Source organism: Eleutherodactylus coqui, chromosome 3 (genome assembly GCF_035609145.1).
Source record: "Eleutherodactylus coqui strain aEleCoq1 chromosome 3, aEleCoq1.hap1, whole genome shotgun sequence".
NCBI classification, from domain to species: Eukaryota; Metazoa; Chordata; class Amphibia; order Anura; family Eleutherodactylidae; genus Eleutherodactylus; species Eleutherodactylus coqui.
The window spans coordinates 99,806,864-99,827,229 of record NC_089839.1 but is presented as its reverse complement, the minus strand read 5'-3'; the positions used below and the strand labels follow the sequence as shown (position 1 = coordinate 99,827,229).

The 20,366-nt window shown below is 46.6% G+C and overlaps 1 protein-coding gene across 3 annotated transcripts in view; it reads left to right on the top strand.

The window, feature by feature from the left end:
* The window catches only part of AKAP12 (A-kinase anchoring protein 12), a 160,254-nt gene that overhangs the window by 121,585 nt on the left and 18,303 nt on the right, over positions 1-20,366 (top strand). Inside the window, exon 1 of one of the 3 annotated variants that reach the window (XM_066595924.1) lies at positions 12,955-13,044. The exons of 1 other annotated variant lie outside the window; for it this stretch is intronic. Coding sequence is in view for 1 of the 2 variants with exons in the window: in XM_066595923.1 (XP_066452020.1) it covers positions 13,202-13,226 (25 nt within the window). In the remaining variant the exon portion in view is untranslated. Of the gene's footprint in view, positions 1-12,954; positions 13,227-20,366 lie in introns of those variants that run through there. One more of the 3 variants, XM_066595923.1, reaches the window with a different exon arrangement.

Here is a 20,366-nt window from a genome sequence, read left to right as displayed (position 1 = left end):
TCGGCTGAATGACAGCCAGGCACTCCTAACGGGGAACAGCTGGATACAGAAGACAAGCGGCCCCGCTTGTCTTCTGTATCCCCTGCTGGGAGCGCAAGGTGATCGCTCAACGTTTGAGCGATCACCTTGCAGTGTAAATGGACACAACGATTATCGCTCAAAAGACACCTTTTGAGCGATAATCGTTGTGTCTAAATAGGCCTTAAGACACTGCACCTGCTTTGAATGGGCAGTTGGAGCAGCATGTAGTGTCTTAGGGTCGTTGGTTGGACACTAAAGCACCCAACAGTCATCCCAGCGATAATCACTCCTGTGCTTTCACATAAGAGCAATGATTGCTCAGTGAATGGAGTCGTAGCCGGTCAGAGATTGCTTCCGGATGCCCACCTACATTCACAGTAAACAGGCCGTTGTTCATAAATTAATGACTGCCTGTTTACATGGGCCGATCGCTCTTTTTTATTTTTGTGCCTCCTGAAACTACAACAAACGATAAGTGAACGAAGTATCGTTCAGTTTGCTAGTAGTGTCTACACTAAATGATGATCTTTCTGTGTAAAAGAGTCCTTAGCTTACTGATGCACAATGTGCATCAGGTAGTCGGAGAAGCGGTGAGGCCATCTTTCTTTGCCCAGGGCTGGAGGGTCGCTTTAACTGTCTTTGGCCAGTCTCACACGACTGGATTTCAATTGTGGAATTTGCGATCGTCACCTGCGCAGATGATCCGTGGTATTCTGCACCCATTGAAAAAATAGAACATTCACATGTCTGCTCAGATGAGTGGATAGAGATTGTGATTTCCACAAGCTGGTTTAAAATCGCAGCATGTTCTATTTAGGCTGAATGCACACAGCCAGGTTGGATTCTGCATGCGGGATCCCGCAGTGAAATCCGACAAGTGCCCGGCGGGTGACCCCTGTGTACCTGTCCAGATTTATTTTTGTGTGTGCTGCGGATGTGCCGGTGTTGTGTTGGCGCACATGCGCAGCACAATTGATGCCGTGCCGTCACTAGAATATGACGCAGAATTTGTGGCCCATCAGCAGTGACAGCTGCGGACGGGTCGCGGATTGGAGAGCTTCCATTGACTTCACTGAAAGCCGTCCATGTGGAATCTGCCCCGAAAGAAAAAAATGTGATTTTTCCCTCCACAAGCAGAAAATCGTAATTGCTTTCTGCTCGTGGACAGGTTAAAGCGATTTTTTATAGTATGTTTATGGGCAGTATTTACTGCGGAATCTGGAGGCGGACACCTGTTCCGGATTCTGCAATGCAAATACACCTGTGTGCATTGGGCCTTACTCTCAGAAAGTAGATGTAACATCAACTGATCTTTCCTGTGGTATCAGGGGAATAAAATAATGCTGGCTATCTCTAAGCAGAGAGATGGTGAGGGAACACTTAGCTAATTTAATTCAAGGTCCAGATGAATTACATCCTAGGATACTAAAGGAAGCAGCAGAGGTAATTTTTGAAACACTCCATAATTTTTGAAAATTGCTGGAGAACAGGAGAAGTCCTAGAAGAATGGAAAAGGGCAAATGTTGTCCCTATCTTCAAAAAAGGGAAGAAGATGGATCCAGGAAACTACAGGCCTGTGAGCCTGACTTCTATACCGGGAACAAATTATTAAACCGCATATATGCAAGTACTTGGATGAGATGGAAGTAATCAACCAGAGCCAGCATGGGTTAGTAATAAACAAGTCATACCAGACAAATCCATGACAGAAAATGTGGTAGATATGGTATATCGTGACTTTAGTAAAGCCTTTGACAAAGTATCACATACCATACTTTTTGAAAAAATGACCAAATACGGGATTGAGAAGGCAACTGTTAGGTGGATTCACAACTGGCTGAGTGATTGTACTCAAATAGTGTTCATAAATGGCTACACATCCAATTGGAAGAATGTGTCAAGTGGGGTACCAAAAAGCTCTGTCCTAGGCCCAGTGTTTTTTTTTTAAACATTTTTATAAATGATCTGGAGGAGGGAATTGATGGGAAACTGATCAAATTTGCCGACGACACAAAGCTAGGAGGGATAGCTAACACTAGAGAAGAGAGAGGATTCAAAAAGATCTAGAAAAGCTTGAACAGTGGGTGGTGACTAACCGAATGGTATGTAACAAGGAATCCGCACAGACGGCTTCCATTGAAGTCAATGGAAGCCGTCCTACCTGCAGCCCATCTGCAATTGACATTGTGGATAGGCCATGGCTACTTATGCCATTGCCTAGCATCGGCGTGGGAAAAACAAATATTTAAAAGAAAAATTACTGTCCCATGACAGCCGGCGAGCGTTCGCAATGATCAGCAGTACAGGAAAAGGTACGCGGGGTCGACGGCTGGGGTCAGAGCCAGATTCCGCTGCGGGCTCCTGCATGCAGAATCCAACCCATCTGTGTGAGACTTGCCTTAAGCAATCCACTATCACAAAATCCAGAGCAGGTAATCAATGAACTGACCATGCTGTGAGTAGTTCCACATAGAATAAATAATCTTTGCTTTTTAAGAAAGACTTGGAACATTCTGGTGAAGCCTATAGACATAATTATTGGGAACCATTGATAATTATATGTCTGTGGCTAGCAGTATGCAGCAATATAGGATTGTCAATATAGGATTGCCCAACTGTACAGGACATTACAGTCGAAACTTGTGATCTACTGGTCACAAACAGATGAACAACAAAACATATACTATTTGTATACATATGTATATGGAGAGAGAGCTGGTAACATTGTTTTACCATACTGATCTGCAGTAGATCTTAAAAGAAATGTGAATCAGACAATTTAACACCTTTTTATATACAAGATTATTCAAAAAGGAGCAGATTTGGAGACAATCCACTCATTACTGAAAAGGGGAAGGTTCAAAGTTTGTTGTTTTTTTATTTTCTTTTTTTATGACTTACCAGTTGGGCTAATTTCACATGGATGAATGCGATATTGGGCCGTGAAACTTAGGCCAATATTGTGCTCACCAACATGCGATGTCCCCGCGGATGCATCACTACAGGGAAATTGCGATCCTTCTCAATGGCTTTTAGCAGTGTTTACAATGGGTAAACATTGTATGCACCTAGCACGTGGTGCAACGCTTTGCCGGCTGCATTGAAAACAATGGGCGATACAAGGGCATGCCAAAAGATAGGATATGTTGCAATTTTTCATTTTCCCGCATTGTGGTGCAATACAGGAAAAAATCGTTCATGTGTATGACCCCATTCAAAAGAATAGGGGTTCATATTTGTGAGAGATTTGTGTGTCTCGCAATGCACAAATGTTGCGTAAGATTCTCAGCCATGTGAAACTGGTTTAAAGAGCCATTTACACGGGACGATTATCACTCAAAACAAAATTTATGATCGTCCAGTGTAAATGCAAAACAAATCGTTTCCTATTCGTTCACTTCTCGCTATCATTGACTTTCAGTAGGCATTAGAGATGAGCGAACACCAAAATGTTCGGGTGTTCGTTATTCGGAACGAACTTCCCGTGATGCTCGAGGGTTCGTTTCGAACAACGAACCCCATTGAAGTCAATGGGCGACCAGAACATTTTTGTATTTCGCCGATGCTCGCTAAGGTTTTCATGTGTGAAAATCTGGGCAATTCAGGAAAGTGATGGGAATGACACAGTGACGGATAGGGCAGGCGAGGGGCTACGTGTTGGGCTGCATCTCAAGTTCACAGGTCCCACTATTAAGCCACAATACCGGCAAGAGTGGGCCCCCCCCCCCTCCCAACAACTTTTACTTCTGAAAAGCCCTCATTAGCATGGCATACCTTTGCTAAGCACCACACTACCTCCAACAAAGCACAATCACTGCCTGCATGACACTCCACTGACACTTCTCCTGGGTTACATGCTGCCCAACCGCCCCCCCTCCCCCCCCCACAGCGCACACCAAAGTGTCCCTGGGCAGCCTTCAGCTGCCCTCATGCCACACCACGCTCATGTCTATTTAGAATTGCGTCTGCCATGACGAGGGACCGCAGGCACACACTGCAGAGGTTGGCACGGCTAGGCAGCGACCCTCTTTAAAAGTGGCGGAGCGATAGCCCACAATGCTGTACAGAAGCAATGAGAAATAGAATCCTGTGCCACCGCCATCAGGAGCTGCACACGTGGGCATAGCAATGGGGAACCTATGTGCCACACACTATTCATTCTGTCAAGGTGTCTGCATGCCCCAGTCAGACCGGGCTTTTTAATTCATAGACACAGGCAGGTACAACTCCCTATTGTGAAGTCCCTGTCGACCCACAGCATGGGTGGCTCCCTGGAACCCACCGGCGGTACATAGAAATATCCCATTGCATTGCCCAACACAGCTGAGGTAGTAATGTTGTGCTTAACCCTTTCCAATCCAATTTGTATATGGTTTTCCTAGGGGGCTTACTCTTTTTCTGCTGTTATACAACGGCGCTATATGCTGGCTAAAGCCAGTACTGCATGAGCTGACACGTAGGATAGGCTCCGACAGCAGAGAGGCTGGCAATATACAGTAAGAGAACCCCGACGGACGTCTACCAACAACGGAGCTGTACAGCCTTAAACCCTAATGTCTTCACAGGTCACACAGTGGACTGGAAAGGGTTAATGCAGGTGGGTTTCGGCCCACACTGCATGCCCCAGTCAGACTGGGGTTCTTTACAAGTGGACACATGTAGGTTAAACTCCCTGTGGACCCACTGCCTCGGTGGGTGCCAGGAAGCCACCGGCGGTACATAGAAATATCCCATTGCATTGCCCAACACAGCTGAGGTAGTAATGTCGTGCGTAATACAGGTGGGCTTCGGCCCACACTGCATGCCCCAGTCAGACGGGTTCTTTAGAAGTGTACAGATGTATTAAAAACTCAGTGTGCACCTACAGCATGGGTGGCTCCCTGGAACCCACCGGCGGTACACAAAAATATCCCATTGCATTGCCCAACACAGCTGAGGTAGTAATGTCGTGCTTAATGCAGGTGGGCTTCGGCCCACACTGCATGCCCCAGTCAGACTGGGGTTCTTTACAAGTGGACACATGTAGGTTAAACTCCCTGTGGACCCACTGCCTGGGTGGGTGCCAGGAAGCCACCGGCGGTACATAGAAATATCCCATTGCATTGCCCAACACAGCTGAGGTAGTAATGTCGTGCGTAATACAGGTGGGCTTCGGCCCACACTGCATGCCCCAGTCAGACGGGTTCTTTAGAAGTGTACAGATGTATTAAAAACTCAGTGTGCACCTACAGCATGGGTGGCTCCCTGGAACCCACCGGCGGTACATAAAAATATCCCATTGCATTGCCCAACACAGCTGAGGTAACGTCAGCTGTAATGCAGGTGGCCTAAAAATTAATTTGATTACACTGTAGGCGAGGGCCCACAAAAATTGCTGTATCAACAGTACTAATGTACATCCCAAAAATTGGCCATGGCCAGCCAAGAGGGCAGGTGAAACCCATTAATCGCTTTGGTTAATGTGGCTTAAGTGGTAACTAGGCCTGGAGGCAGCCCAGTGTAACGAAAAATTGGTTCAAGTTAAAGTTCCAATGCTTTTAAGCGCATTGAAACTTATAAAAATTGTTCTGAAAAATTATTTGAGTGAGCCTTGTGGCCCTAAGAAAAATTGCCCGTTCAGCGTGATTACGTGAGGTTTCAGGAGGAGGAGCAGGAGGAGGAGGAGGAGGAATATTAGACACAGATTGATGAAGCAGAAATGTCCCCGTTTTGGATGGTGAGAGAGAACGTAGCTTCCATCCGCGGGTGCAGCCTACGTATTGCTTACGTATCGCTGCTGTCCGCTGGTGGAGAACAGAAGTCTGGGGAAATCCAGCCTTTGTTCATCTTGATGAGTGTTAGCCTGTCGGCACTGTCGGTTGACAAGCGGCTACGCTTATCTGTGATGATTCCCCCAGCCGCACTAAACACCCTCTCCGACAACACGCTAGCCGCAGGACAAGCAAGCACCTCCAGGGCATACAGCGCTAGTTCAGGCCACATGTCCAGCTTCGACACCCAGTAGTTGTAGGGGGCAGAGGCATCACCAAGGATGGTCGTGCGATCCGCTACGTACTCCCTCACCATCCTTTTACAGTGCTCCCGCCGACTCAGCCGTGACTGGGGAGCGGTGACACAGTCTTGGTGGGGAGCCATAAAGCTGGCCAGGCCCTTAAAGACTGTTGCACTGCCTGGGATGTACATGCTGCTCGATCTACGCACATCCCCTGCTACCTTGCCCTCGGTACTGCGCCTTCTGCCACTAGCGCTGTCGGCTGGGAATTTTACCATCAGCTTGTCCGCAAGGGTCCTGTGGTATAGCAACACTCTCGAACCCCTTTCCTCTTCGGGAATCAGAGTGGGCAGGTTCTCCTTATACCGTGGATCGAGCAGTGTGTACACCCAGTAATCCGTAGTGGCCAGAATGCGTGCAACGTGAGGGTCACGAGAAAGGCATCCTAACATGAAGTCAGCCATGTGTGCCAGGGTACCTGTACGCAACACATGGCTGTCTTCACTAGGAAGATCACTTTCAGGATCCTCCTCCTCCTCCTCCTCCTCCTCCTCAGGCCATACACGCTGAAAGGATGACAGGCAATCAGCCGGTGTACCGTCAGCAGCGGCCCAAGCTGTCTCTTCCCCCTCCTCCTCATCCTCCTCATGCTCCTCCTCCTCCTCCTGTACGCGCTGAGAAATAGACAGGAGGGTGCCCTGACTATCCAGCGGCATACTGTCTTCCCCCGCCCCCGTTTCCGAGCGCAAAGCAGCTGCCTTTATGGTTTGCAGGGAATTTCTCAAGATGCATAGCAGAGGAATGGTGACGCTAATGATTGTAGCATCGCCGCTCACCACCTGGGTAGACTCCTCAAAATTACCAAGGACATGGCAGATGTCTGCCAACCAGGCCCACTCTTCTGAAAGGAATTGAGGAGGCTGACTCCCACTGCGCCGCCCATGTTGGAGTTGGTATTCGACTATAGCTCTACGTTGTTCATAGAGCCTGGCCAACATGTGGAGCGTAGAGTTCCACCGTGTGGGCACGTCGCACAGCAGTCGGTGCACTGGCAGCTTAAAGTGATGTTGCAGGGTGCGCAGGGTGGCAGCGTCCGTGTGGGACTTGCGGAAATGTGCGCAGAGCCGGCGCGCCTTTACGAGCAGGTCTGACAAGCGTGGGTAGCTTTTCAGAAAGCGCTGAACCACCAAATTAAAGACGTGGGCCAGGCATGGCACGTGCGTGAGGCTGCCGAGCTGCAGAGCCGCCACCAGGTTACGGCCGTTGTCACACACGACCATGCCCGGTTGGAGGCTCAGCGGCGCAAGCCAGCGGTCGGTCTGCTGTGTCAGACCCTGCAGCAGTTCGTGGGCCGTGTGCCTCTTATCGCCTAAGCTGAGTAGTTTCAGCACGGCCTGCTGACGCTTGCCCACCGCTGTGCTGCCACACCGCGCGACACCGACTGCTGGCGACATGCTGCTGCTAACACATCTTGATTGCGAGACAGAGGAGGAGGAGGAGGAGGAGGGTGCTTTAGTGGAGGAAGCATACACCTCCGCAGATACCACCACCGAGCTGGGGCCTGCAATTCTGGGGGTGGGTAGGACGTGAGCGGTCCCGGGCTCTGACTCTGTCCCAGCCTCCACTAAATTCACCCAATGTGCCGTCAGGGAGATGTAGTGGCCCTGCCCGCCTGTGCTTGTCCACGTGTCCGTAGTTAAGTGGACCGTGGCAGTAACCGCGTTGGTGAGGGCGCGCACAATGTTGCGGGAGACGTGGTCGTGCAGGGCTGGGACGGCACATCGGGAAAAGTAGTGGCGACTGGGAACTGAGTAGCGCGGGGCCGCCGCCTCCATGATACTTTTGAAGGACTCAGTTTCCACAACCCTATACGGCAGCATCTCAAGGCTGATGAATTTTGCTATGCGGACGGTTAACGTTTGAGCGTGCGGGTGCGTGGCGGCGTACTTGCGCTTGCGCTCGAACACTTGCGCAAGCGACGGCTGAACGGTGCGCTGAACTACACTGCTGGATGGGGCCGAGGACAGCGGAGATGAGGGTGTGGGTGCAGGCCATGAGGCGGTAGTGCCTGTGTCCTGAGAGGGGGGTTGCATCTCAGTGGCAGGTTGGGGCATAGGGGGAGAGGCAGGGGTGCAAACCGGAGGCGGTGAACGGCCTTCGTCCCACCTTGTGGGGTGCTTGGCCATCATATGTCTGCGCATGGTGGTGGTGGTGAGGCTGTTGGTGTTGGCTCCCCGGCTGAGCTTTGCGCAACAAAGGTTGCACACCACTGTTCGTCGGTCGTCAGGCGTCTCTGTGAAAAACTGCCAGACCTTAGAGCACCTCGGCCTCTGCAGGGTGGCATGGCGCGAGGGGGCGCTTTGGGAAACACTTGGTGGATTATTCGGTCTGGCCCTGCCTCTACCCCTGGCCCTGGCCACCGCACTGCCTCTTGCAACCTGCCCTGCTGATGCCCTTGACTCCCCCTCTGAAGACCTGTCCTCCTGAGTAAGCGTTGCACACCAGGTGGGGTCAGTCACCTCATCGTCCTGCTGCTCTTCCTCCGAATCCTCTGTGCGCTGCTCCCTTGGACTTACTGCCCTTACTACTACCTCACTGCAAGACAACTGTGTCTGATCGTCATCGTCCTCCTCACCCACAGAAAGTTGTTGAGACAGTTGGCGGAAGTCCCCAGCCTCTTCCCTCGGACCCCGGGAACTTTCGAATGGTTGGGCATCAGTGACGATAAACTCCTCTGGTGGGAGAGGAACCGCTGCTGCCCAATCTAAGCAGGGGCCCGAGAACAGTTCCTGGGAGTGTTCCCGCTCCTGAGCAGGTGTCATTGTAGTGGAGTGAGGAGGCTGGGAGGAAGGAGGAGCAGCAGACAGAGGATTCGGATTTGCAGCAGTGGACGGCGCAGAACTGCGTGTTGACGATAGGTTGCTCGAAGCACTTTCTGCCATCCAGGACAGGACCTGCTCACACTGCTCATTTTCTAATAACTGTCTCCCGCGTGGACCCATTAATTGGGCGATGAATGTGGGGACGCCAGAAACGTGCCTCTCTCCTAATCGCGCAGCAGTCGGCTGCGACACACCGGGATCAGGAGCTCGGCCTGTGCCCACACCCTGACTTGGCCCTCCGCGTCCTCGGCCGCGTCCACGTCCTCTAGGCCTACCCCTACCCCTCAGCATGCTGTATTACCAGTGATTTGATTTCACAGGCAGGAAATAAATTGGCGCAAGACTGCAGGCCAAATATAATTTTTTCCCTTTTTGGAAAACGAAAGGCCCCACTGCCTCTAGTGAATGAATAATCTAAGTTTAATAACTGTGCTGTGTCCCTGCTAATGTGTCACAGAACGTGAGGGTAGCAGAGTTATTATAACTCTGGCAGAGCAGGTATTTTTTTTCCCAATTAAGGAAAGCAAATGGCGAAGCCAGCAGTAAAGCGTAGCTGGGTGCGTATGATTTAGCAATGTTTTTCACGCAGCTCACACGTGTCCACCGCCCGTAAGGACGGACAGAGGCTGGACAAATAGATTTGTTTCCACTTGTTTTTCCACCAAAAGGCAGCACTGCGTATATTCAATGAACATGAGAAGTTTAATAACTGTGCTGTGTCCCTGCTAATGTGTCACAGAACGTGAGGGTAGCAGAGTTATTATAACTCTGGCAGAGCAGGTATTTTTTTTCCCAATTAAGGAAAGCAAATGGCGAAGCCAGCAGTAAAGCGTAGCTGGGTGCGTATGATTTAGCAATGTTTTTCACGCAGCTCACACGTGTCCACCGCCCGTAAGGACGGACAGAGGCTGGACAAATAGATTTGTTTCCACTTGTTTTTCCACCAAAAGGCAGCACTGCGTATATTCAATGAACATGAGAAGTTTAATAACTGTGCTGTGTCCCTGCTAATGTGTCACAGAACGTGAGGGTAGCAGAGTTATTATAACTCTGGCAGAGCAGGTATTTTTGTTCCCAATTAAGGAAAGCAAATGGCGAAGCCAGCAGTAAAGCGTAGCTGGGTGCGTATGATTTAGCAATGTTTTTCACGCAGCTCACACGTGTCCACCGCCCGTAAGGACGGACAGAGGCTGGACAAATAGATTTGTTTCCACTTGTTTTTCCACCAAAAGGCAGCACTGCGTATATTCAATGAACATGAGAAGTTTAATAACTGTGCTGTGTCCCTGCTAATGTGTCACAGAACGTGAGGGTAGCAGAGTTATTATAACTCTGGCAGAGCAGGTATTTTTTTTCCCAATTAAGGAAAGCAAATGGCGAAGCCAGCAGTAAAGCGTAGCTGGGTGCGTATGATTTAGCAATGTTTTTCACGCAGCTCACACGTGTCCACCGCCCGTAAGGACGGACAGAGGCTGGACAAATAGATTTGTTTCCACTTGTTTTTCCACCAAAAGGCAGCACTGCGTATATTCAATGAACATGAGAAGTTTAATAACTGTGCTGTGTCCCTGCTAATGTGTCACAGAACGTGAGGGTAGCAGAGTTATTATAACTCTGGCAGAGCAGGTATTTTTGTTCCCAATTAAGGAAAGCAAATGGCGAAGCCAGCAGTAAAGCGTAGCTGGGTGCGTATGATTTAGCAATGTTTTTCACGCAGCTCACACGTGTCCACCGCCCGTAAGGACGGACAGAGGCTGGACAAATAGATTTGTTTCCACTTGTTTTTCCACCAAAAGGCAGCACTGCGTATATTCAATGAACATGAGAAGTTTAATAACTGTGCTGTGTCCCTGCTAATGTGTCACAGAACGTGAGGGTAGCAGAGTTATTATAACTCTGGCAGAGCAGGTATTTTTTTTCCCAATTAAGGAAAGCAAATGGCGAAGCCAGCAGTAAAGCGTAGCTGGGTGCGTATGATTTAGCAATGTTTTTCACGCAGCTCACACGTGTCCACCGCCCGTAAGGACGGACAGAGGCTGGACAAATAGATTTGTTTCCACTTGTTTTTCCACCAAAAGGCAGCACTGCGTATATTCAATGAACATGAGAAGTTTAATAACTGTGCTGTGTCCCTGCTAATGTGTCACAGAACGTGAGGGTAGCAGAGTTATTATAACTCTGGCAGAGCAGGTATTTTTTTTCCCAATTAAGGAAAGCAAATGGCGAAGCCAGCAGTAAAGCGTAGCTGGGTGCGTATGATTTAGCAATGTTTTTCACGCAGCTCACACGTGTCCACCGCCCGTAAGGACGGACAGAGGCTGGACAAATAGATTTGTTTTCACTTGTTTTTCCACCAAAAGGCAGCACTGCGTATATTCTATGAATAATAACTGTGTTGTGGCCCTGCCTATACAATTCTTTCCCTGCAGTATCAATGGAGGGTGGAATGCTCTGCAGAGGCGATTTTGAGAAGCCCAAAAAAAATGCAGCACAGCTAACAGCAGCCTGGACAGTACTGCACACGGATAAATATGGCCCTAGAAAGGACCGTTGAGGTTCTTGAAGGCTACACTCACTCCTAACACTCTCCCTGCCTATGCAGCACTTCTGTCCCTAATGCCAGGTGCAACGCTCTGCAGAGCCGATTTTGAGAAAAAAAAAATGCCACTGCTAACAGCAGCCAACACACAGCTATCAGTGGCCCTAATAAGGACCTTTGGGGGGTCTTGAAGCCTACACTAACTACCAATTCTTTCCCTACAGCAGCTCCGGTATAAACAGCACTGTCCCTCATCTAACTCACCAGGCATCTGAGGCGAGCCGCGGGAGGGGCCGACTTTTATATTAGGCGAACACCTGATCTCGCCAGCCACTCACAGCAGGGGGGTGGTATAGGGCTTAAACGTTGCAGGGGGAAGTTGTAATGCCTTCCCTGTCTTTCAATTGGCCAGAAAAGCGCGCTAACGTCTCAGGGAAGGAAGTGAAAGTAACCAGAACACCGCATGGTGTTCGTTACGAATAACGAACATCCCGAACACCCTAATATTCGCACGAATATCAAGCTCGGACGAACGCGTTCGCTCATCTCTAGTAGGCATACAAAACATTGCTGGATCGTGTGACTCTTGCTCTGTGTAAATGTTCCCCGCTCAGCGCTTCGCATAGAATTAGCAAGAAGCCCGCGATCCAGCAGTATGCTCTGTCTAACCGCTGTGCAGGAGCGCCAACAACCTTAGCGGAGATGTCAGCGTTCGATAACTTGCTTAGATGGCTGTCGTCCCATCTAAATGGGACATAAGTTCCATCCTCGGTCACATCATGGAGCTGGGTGTCTCCCTTACAGTTTTATGGTCCCGGTTGACCAGTGCTTTTCTGTTTGCATATGCCACCAAGTTCAATAAACGTTCTGCGCCACTTGTAAATTCGCTAGTGATCAGGTGTACCTGTCCTTTGTAGTTTGTAATTAAATCCCCAAATCTCTTGCTTTTTGAATAAACCTGTATAAACTGGTATCTTGAAAACCATAGAGTTCCTGAAAGAGTCCTACGAGAAAACTTTGTAAACTCTACACATGATACAAATCAAACTTGATATCCACCATTACTTTATTACAAGCTAAACAAGATATTTGTGTGCCTTTGTTGTCCCATTTGGCATAGATGGTGGGGGAGGAAAACTTCTTTTTCCTCCCTGCTCTTGAAAGGTTTACATGGTCTGGAGTAAAGTCTGAGCTGAAATAAAAGAACAAAAGACAAGTTCAATTTACATTTGGTAAATCCCACAGGTTTTGGAATGAAAGGGAGATTCATATGGTATGTAAAGAAAGTTGAAAAGATAAGGGGGGGTAGTAGGTCTTTGGTTTGCAAATGCTAATTCCTCATGAAGTAATGTACTGGACCAAGGATCAGGGTGAGTCATCGTTAAGCCACCTTGGTTTGAACAATTTAAAGTCCTCTCCATGGGGTCTGGGGGGTTGGCAGACAATAGGGCAGGGTGGGGCTGGAGGAAGGAGGAGTGCTGTGGTGCACTCAGGCAGCTCACAGTCAGAAAAGTTGTTAAAGGGGTGTGAAGGAAGTTCTCCTCTCATTTCACAGATCCCTCCAAGATCAGCACAGGGAGAACACTGGGATGTTATACGCTTTCTTCCAAGTAGGTGGACTGTGCTTTAAGTAAGCTTCACACGACATCTGCCGTCTGCTCTAGTAACCTGGGATATTACTACTATTATTACTACTACTCCTTCCAGCAGCAATACAGAGAACAGAGCTGCTCTGGGATTAGAATATAAGATCTCTGAGGGCACAGCATGCTTGGCACAATTACATTAACTGGTAAGACAGATTTAATGAACCATATGTATTATATCATGACATGTATGGGGTAAAGGGGAAACTACAGGACTGATACTAAGAATGTTATGTGCATTTCTATATTACATATATAATATCCCTGTATTCTGTTGGGGCGGTTTTCAGGAAAAGTGAATGACTTAAAAACTTTTTAGTGGGTGACTATTGGTTAAATCAGTTATGTGAATGGATCTGCTTCATATGGAGCAGCCACATTCATTCTACAATATATTGTTAGGAAAAGTTTAATTCACTTTTGCTACTTTCATTCATATGTTTTATGTGAAAAGTTTCTCCTTTTTATTTGCCTTCCATGTATTCCAGTCATTGTAAACGTAGGAGAGAAAGGCGTGTTTCATCTCCATTAGCACGCAGTCTGGAGAAGGCTAAGGGGATGGAGTTACTTATGTTGAATCTCATCAACCACATAGATAATATATTGATCAAATTGGTGAAATATTTAATTCTTCTTTGCAATGAACAAAGTAATTTTGGTTGACCACAATGCATAACTATATAGGCGGTCTTTTCAGTTGTAGGGGGAAGCAGGACATAGTATATGGGATGCAAAGTTTATCTTGAGTTTAAAAAGCGATACGTGGAAAATGTTGGTTGTGGTTAATATAGACATACTATTAGTGCTGTTATAATATACCCATCTACACTGAAAATGAATGTAATTCAAGGAAGCGGTAATATAATATTAGACGATCCCGTCCAAGCTTCCAACGGTGGAAGCTTCCAATGGTGTTTGCGGAGAATGCCTTCCACATGCTCAAATGGGTCTAGTGTTTAGTGTGGGTCACATTTAGGCAGTGGATGACTGGAAGGAAGAGGTTAATACTCTGGGCTTGGTGTCTTCTTGTTGACATTAGTCAGCTGCCACTGTCCTGTGCTGTTTGACAATGAAATTCATTTGTAAGTGATCCTACTGCAATTCTCCAGGGTAACATCCCATTTAACCCACGTATGTCTACAGGCAGTGCATTTGGTCCCAATTAGCAGAAAATGTTGAGGTGCTGACTTCCAATTAATCTCATGCTACAAAATTGTATTAAGACTGTATTTATTTTTTTAAGAACTTATTTAGCATTTATTTTTTTAAATGCATTTTAGTTTTTTTCACTGGAAAGAGCAATGAAAATGTATGAGCTATCCGCATCTGCCTGCAGTAATAGCATACTGTGTGTTTCCTAGCACGTCATTGTCCTATACAGTTAAAAACCTCATTCCTGGCAGAGGCACAGGGAGGGGTCCCAGTTCCCATGCGATGAAAATGTCTGTTCTGGGGAAGTGCAATCCCATTCACTTATAAAGACTTGAAGGTGGCTTTGTAGATTGGTGCATGGGCACAGTAACAGTTACTTCATTGTCATCCTTTACTACTTCCCAACATGGAAAAAATGCAAATCATTCCATAAGGATGTAAAGGAGGGAAATGTAATCATTTTTGGAAGATTTTTTAGTATCACTAATACTCTGTATATCTAATATATCACACCTCCCGCATAAATCACAGATTTTCTCCTTCCCTTACATTCTAAGTCTAGGACTCAAGGTTCATAATTGACATTTAGTTATTCCTGGGGCATTGGTGTTAAATTTGCCTAGTATTACAAGTTTTAGCATCTTATTGGATGGTAATGGGCAGTACGTTTCCTTACCTTTTACTGATTTCTTGCCATCTGCTTTCAGGATCTTTTTTAGTGGATTCTATCTTTCAGTATTACCTAAAGTAAATGTCCTGCTTTTTACACTTTTATATTAGTAGTCACCATACACATTATTGCACTACGCAAAAATCGAATATGGCACACGTCTGCCTAATTACACAACAAGAAGTATTTTATATACATGCTAAAACATTTTATTATATCTACATTGCGCAAACCTTCAGGGCATAACTTTCTAGTTCTTTTCTGTCCATTTCCTTGTCATTTTACTTTTCTGAAGCCAAGCTATAAGTAACAATTGGACACATGGTGCTGCTTATCTTCAGTAAAGCATGAGGTTAGGCAAGGTGAAATCTTATAATAAACGTGAGATTGTCATAGTTGTCTATAGACAGCTTTACGTTGGAAGGTCCCTGCCACACCCGGGTCAGTACAGTTATACGGATCTACACTTGGTGATCACATCTTGATTCTTCTAGGTCATTTTCACTGTCACAGACATTATTGATAACTATTTGAGACAATTGTTTTTGAAAATGATATAGTTTATTGTGTGGGAAAGTGAATGGGTTTTCTTCAAGGAACAATTTGGGACCATAGAATTTAAACCTGTTAAAGAAGCAGCCCAGCTGATTGCTTAGTATTCCTTCTATGCACTGAATTTGTACATTAAATAATCAATGCTGTAATTGCCACCCTAAAGGCAAAGGTCTGTTTGCATTCACAATAAGTTAAATGAACTTCCCCCATGTTGGAAGAATGTCAGTTCCTGTTGCAGCAGCAGGATGTCGCCCCATTCACTCATCGCATGGGGCAGCGCCCAGTGTGTCAGTGTGTTCTACTAGAGACATCCCATGTTGGATATTTGTGAATGACCTTATGGACACATATGTTTGAGGAAATACTCTAATGCATGCATCATGGTCGGTGCTCATCAATGTTCCCTTGTATGACAAGAATGCTCTTGATCTGGAGCTGCTGGAGATCTTGACTGTGTATGAATTTTAGAGATGGTTCTTTATTAAGGAGGAAATACTTTGCAGGAGAGGAAGTCTCCCATTGCTATCCCAACCCTTGGTGGCTGCTAATAAGATCTCCTTCTTTTGAAGCTGTTTGACTAAGCTGAAAGGCAAACAGACAACAGAGCCAGACACTTGGGCTGGGGCAGACATGTAAATCATTTTATCCTTCTTGAAACACTTTGTCACTTTGTAGTGAAAAGTCAGGTATTTGTGCATTGTGAGGGGTCTGTTCCTAATCTTGTTTCCTGTGTAATTCATGAACTGCATCTTGACACTTGTAAGGCCAAGATGGTCATTAGTGACTCTTCAGAATTTCTGTAGATGGATATTTTGTATATGCTTGTAATTCAATCATCCATTCATGCTACCTGTCTCTAGGTGTAATGCTGCTATTAACCATATACTGATTACTTGAGAGTGCAAAGAACTTCTTTTTAATGTTACTTGGCGGAGCTGATAGTGGGGATGGGAAAAGGACTAAACAAGACGACGTCACAATTTTTTTCTTCCGTTTCCCCCTTCCCCACTGTCGGACAAGTGATGCCCGGCAGCTCATCCCAGTGATGCTCGCTCCTGTTGTAGATTGGAGCGAGTATCACTGTCAGCTCACAGTGCTTCGGAATGAAGGAGAAGCGGACTGGGGAGCATTCTTCCCTCACCCGCCTCCATTCACACTAAGCAGACAGTCGTTCAGTGTAAACAGCAGTTGTTGACTTTTGCACGGCACGTTATTCTGTTTTCTGCATGCAGAATTTGAACGACTTTTAGTCGCTGCATGCGTTTAGTCGCTGCATGCGTTTACACAGGCCGATGCTTGCCTAGATTCCTGCAGGAGCCTGAACAATTCTGAACAATAATCTGGCCATGTAAATGGGCCATTATGTCTGATATAGGTTTACAGTGTTTCTGAGCTTTTGTAGGGAAGCTAGCTTACTACAGGATAATCTTGAGCATGCAGTGATCTGCACATCATTAGGTACTCTATAGATGCCTTAGGTCAGTTTTACACAGTCGTGACATTGCCAAGTCCCGGCATGGCTATCACTCTAATGACCCAAACTAATAGCAGCCTAGGGATCTATGATGTTGTAAATTTGGATCGTTACATCCCCAGTCAGGCCGGGACTTGCGACTGTAATACTAATCTGCCCCTATTATGCTTATGTGAAACTGGCCTCATAGTAACACAAAGATTAAAGATTAGTTGTGCCCTTTTTTCAAAGCAAGAGATTATTGTGGAATAGGGCTGCTTATAGCCATACCAGGCAATTTCAACTAAAACAGTTGTTCATCAAGTGGAATTTAACAGTGATCATTTTAAAGGGGTTGTCCCGCAAAATGAAGTAAAGGTAAACACTTCTGTATGGCCATATACATGCACTTTGTAATCTACATCGTGCATTAAATATTGGCCATACAGAAGTTATATACTTACCCCCCTATGTTGGCGCCCCCGTCTCCATGGCGCCGACCGAAGCCTTCTTCGTTGGCGCCATGGAGACGGGGACGCCAACACTGCGGGGGGGGTGGGGGGGGGGGTAAGTATATAACTTCTGTATGGCTAATATTTAATGCACGATGTAGATTACAAAGTGCATGTATATGGCCATACAGAAGTGTTTACCTTTACTTCATTTTGCGGGACAACCCATTTAAGCTTCCTACATATAGGCAAGCGTGATATCTGGCCGTGACACTCGGCCCAATATCGTGCTCGTCAATCTGCAATTTACCCACGGATGTGAGGTGTCTTTCTTTAAAAACACCTCCCATCACTTCATGTAAAGTAGTGATTGGCAAGTGTTTCCAATTGTTTTCAATGAAAAATCTCACATTGCACTTGTGCACATCGTACGCTGTGCAATATCTTTTTTGGCCCAATTGAAAACAATGAGCGATGTGTTTCGATAGAACGCCCAAAGATAGGACATGTTGTGATGGTTTTTTTTCCCCCGCGTCACAAGGATTGGCATTCATATTCATGAGTCTCACAATACACAAATCTTGCGTGATTTTCTTGGCCGCGTGAAAGCGGCTTTAGCTGGTGACAGACTGACATAGTCTATAAAGAAGTAGGCCATGTTTGAAAACTTCATCTGATGGTCAGGCCGAAAGATGTTTAGTCTACGAGTGATCAATCTTTGAATGTTTCCAGAGAGATCATTCATCCATTACCCAGTTACAACCAGTTAATTAAGACTAAAATGTGGCACAGTCCTTCACCAGGAATATTCAACAGTTGTTCAACCATCACACTACTTTTATCTAATGTGTATGGCCACCTTTACCCAGAGGATAACTGTTGACCAATCCCGTTGACAACCTAATGTGTATGATGACAGCCTGATTATTCAGGAAAATAAGGAAAACCAACATTCATTATCTTTTCGGAGAAATGTACTACCATCATTCTATGGCTGAGGCTTATTCTACTCCTATAACATTTAGTAGGGCCACTTTTAGTATGAGGAGGGTGATGGAACAATGTTGGACACCTATGATGGTGCTACTTTTGGAGGAATAGGGAGCTTGCTTGTGTTTGCCTGTAGATAATAATAATAATCTTTATATACCGCCAACAAACAAGGGGGCACAGAATGACAAAAGTTCAAAAATACAAAAACCACGGTATCATGTAGTAATCAATTAATGGAAACAGTAGGGGTGAGGGTCCAGCTCCAATGAGCTTACATACTACAAATAATGGTGTGATACAGAAGGTAAAGGGGCTGGAGATGTGCATGGAATGGCAAGATGGAGAGTGTGGAATGCTATACACATAGACAATAGTCAGACTTAAGCCATATAGTAGCTGAATCGGTATGACTGCAGGGAGCACGTTGGTTACGGCTAGCAGGGATTGCAGTCAGTAGAACAGGGAGCATGTTATCAAGCGGAGTACAGAGGGGTTTGCTTTAGGGATATGGCCTGAAGAGGCGCATTTTTAGAGCGCCCCCGAAATTTTGTGTGTTGGGGATTGCCTGGATAGTTCGGGGTAGTGCGTTTCAGAGGACTGATGCTGCTCTGGAGAAGTCTTGGAGGCGGGAGTGAGAGGTTTGAATTAAAGGGGCGCTCAGTCTGATTTAGTTAGCAGAGTGAAGGGCCCGGGTAGGGTGGTGGATTGAGATGAGGGAGGCAATGTAGGGCAGTGTGGTGCTGTGGAGAGCTTTGTGGATGAGGATAATGAGTTTAAATTAAATTCTGTATTTGATGGGCAGCCAGTGCAGTGGCTGGCACAGGGCAGAGGCATCTGAATAGCGGCTGGACAGGAAGATGAGCCTGGCTGCTGCATTCAGGATGGATTTGAGAAGAGAGAATCTGGCGTGGGGGAGGCCGATCAGCAGCAAGTTGCAACAATCAAGCTGAGAATGGATGAGGGCAACAATGAGAGTTTTCAGCGTGTCCACGGTGAGAAGAGGGTGGATTCTTGCGAGGTTCTTGAGGTGCAGCTGACATGTTCGGGCCAGGGATTTGATATAGGTGGTAGAGATCAGAGTCGAATATAACCCCAAGTCAGCGATAATGCTGTCTGGGAGTTATGGTGGTGCCACATACTGAGATGGATATGTCAGGTTGAGGTTGGTTAGTAGACGAAACACCAGTAGGTCAGTTCTTGAGAGATTCAGTTTTAGGTAGAGAGAGGACATGGTGTTAGAGACAGCTGACAGACAGTCAGTGATGTTTTGGAGGAAAGGTGCAGAGATGTCATGGGAAGAGGTGTATAACTGGGTGTCATCAGTGTAGAGGTGGTATTTGAGGCCAAATCTCCTGACGGGTTGTCCAATAGGGGCTGTGTAGATGGAGAAGAGGAGGGGGCCAAGGATCGAGCCCCGGGGGACCCCAACAGTAAGGGGAAGAGGAGGGGAGGTACAGTCAGCAAAGGAGACACTGAATGAGCGTTCAGATAGGTAGGAGGAGAACCAGGAGAGAGCAGTGTCCTTTAGTCGAAGCATGTTGAGGAAGAGTTTGTGGTCAACAGTGTCAAATGCTGTGGCGAGATCGAGGAGGAGCAGTAGGGAGTAGTCACCCTTCGATTTGGCTGTCAGGAGGTCGTTTGACACCTTTGTAAGGGTGGTTTCTGTCAAGTGTAGGGGGCGGAAGCCGGACTGTAGATAAAATTTAATGAGGATCATTATTATCAAGGTGCGATTTTGTAGTTGGGGGTATGAAAATCTAGATGTACATTGGTATAGTGATGGTGACAACATGGTGGTTGAACTGTAAAGTACCACTGAACTGAAAAGGCTGAGTTGAGATTACACCATTTAAATTAGAGACGTGACACTACCTGTGTTGTGACATACTGTATGCTTGGTTCTCTATCTTCTGCTGAGTTATCTAAACTCAGAAAAATACAAAATGTGTCTCGGAGCTCACACTATATTTTTGACAGGCTCGAAGTGATAAAAATCACAGAATGTTGCAAA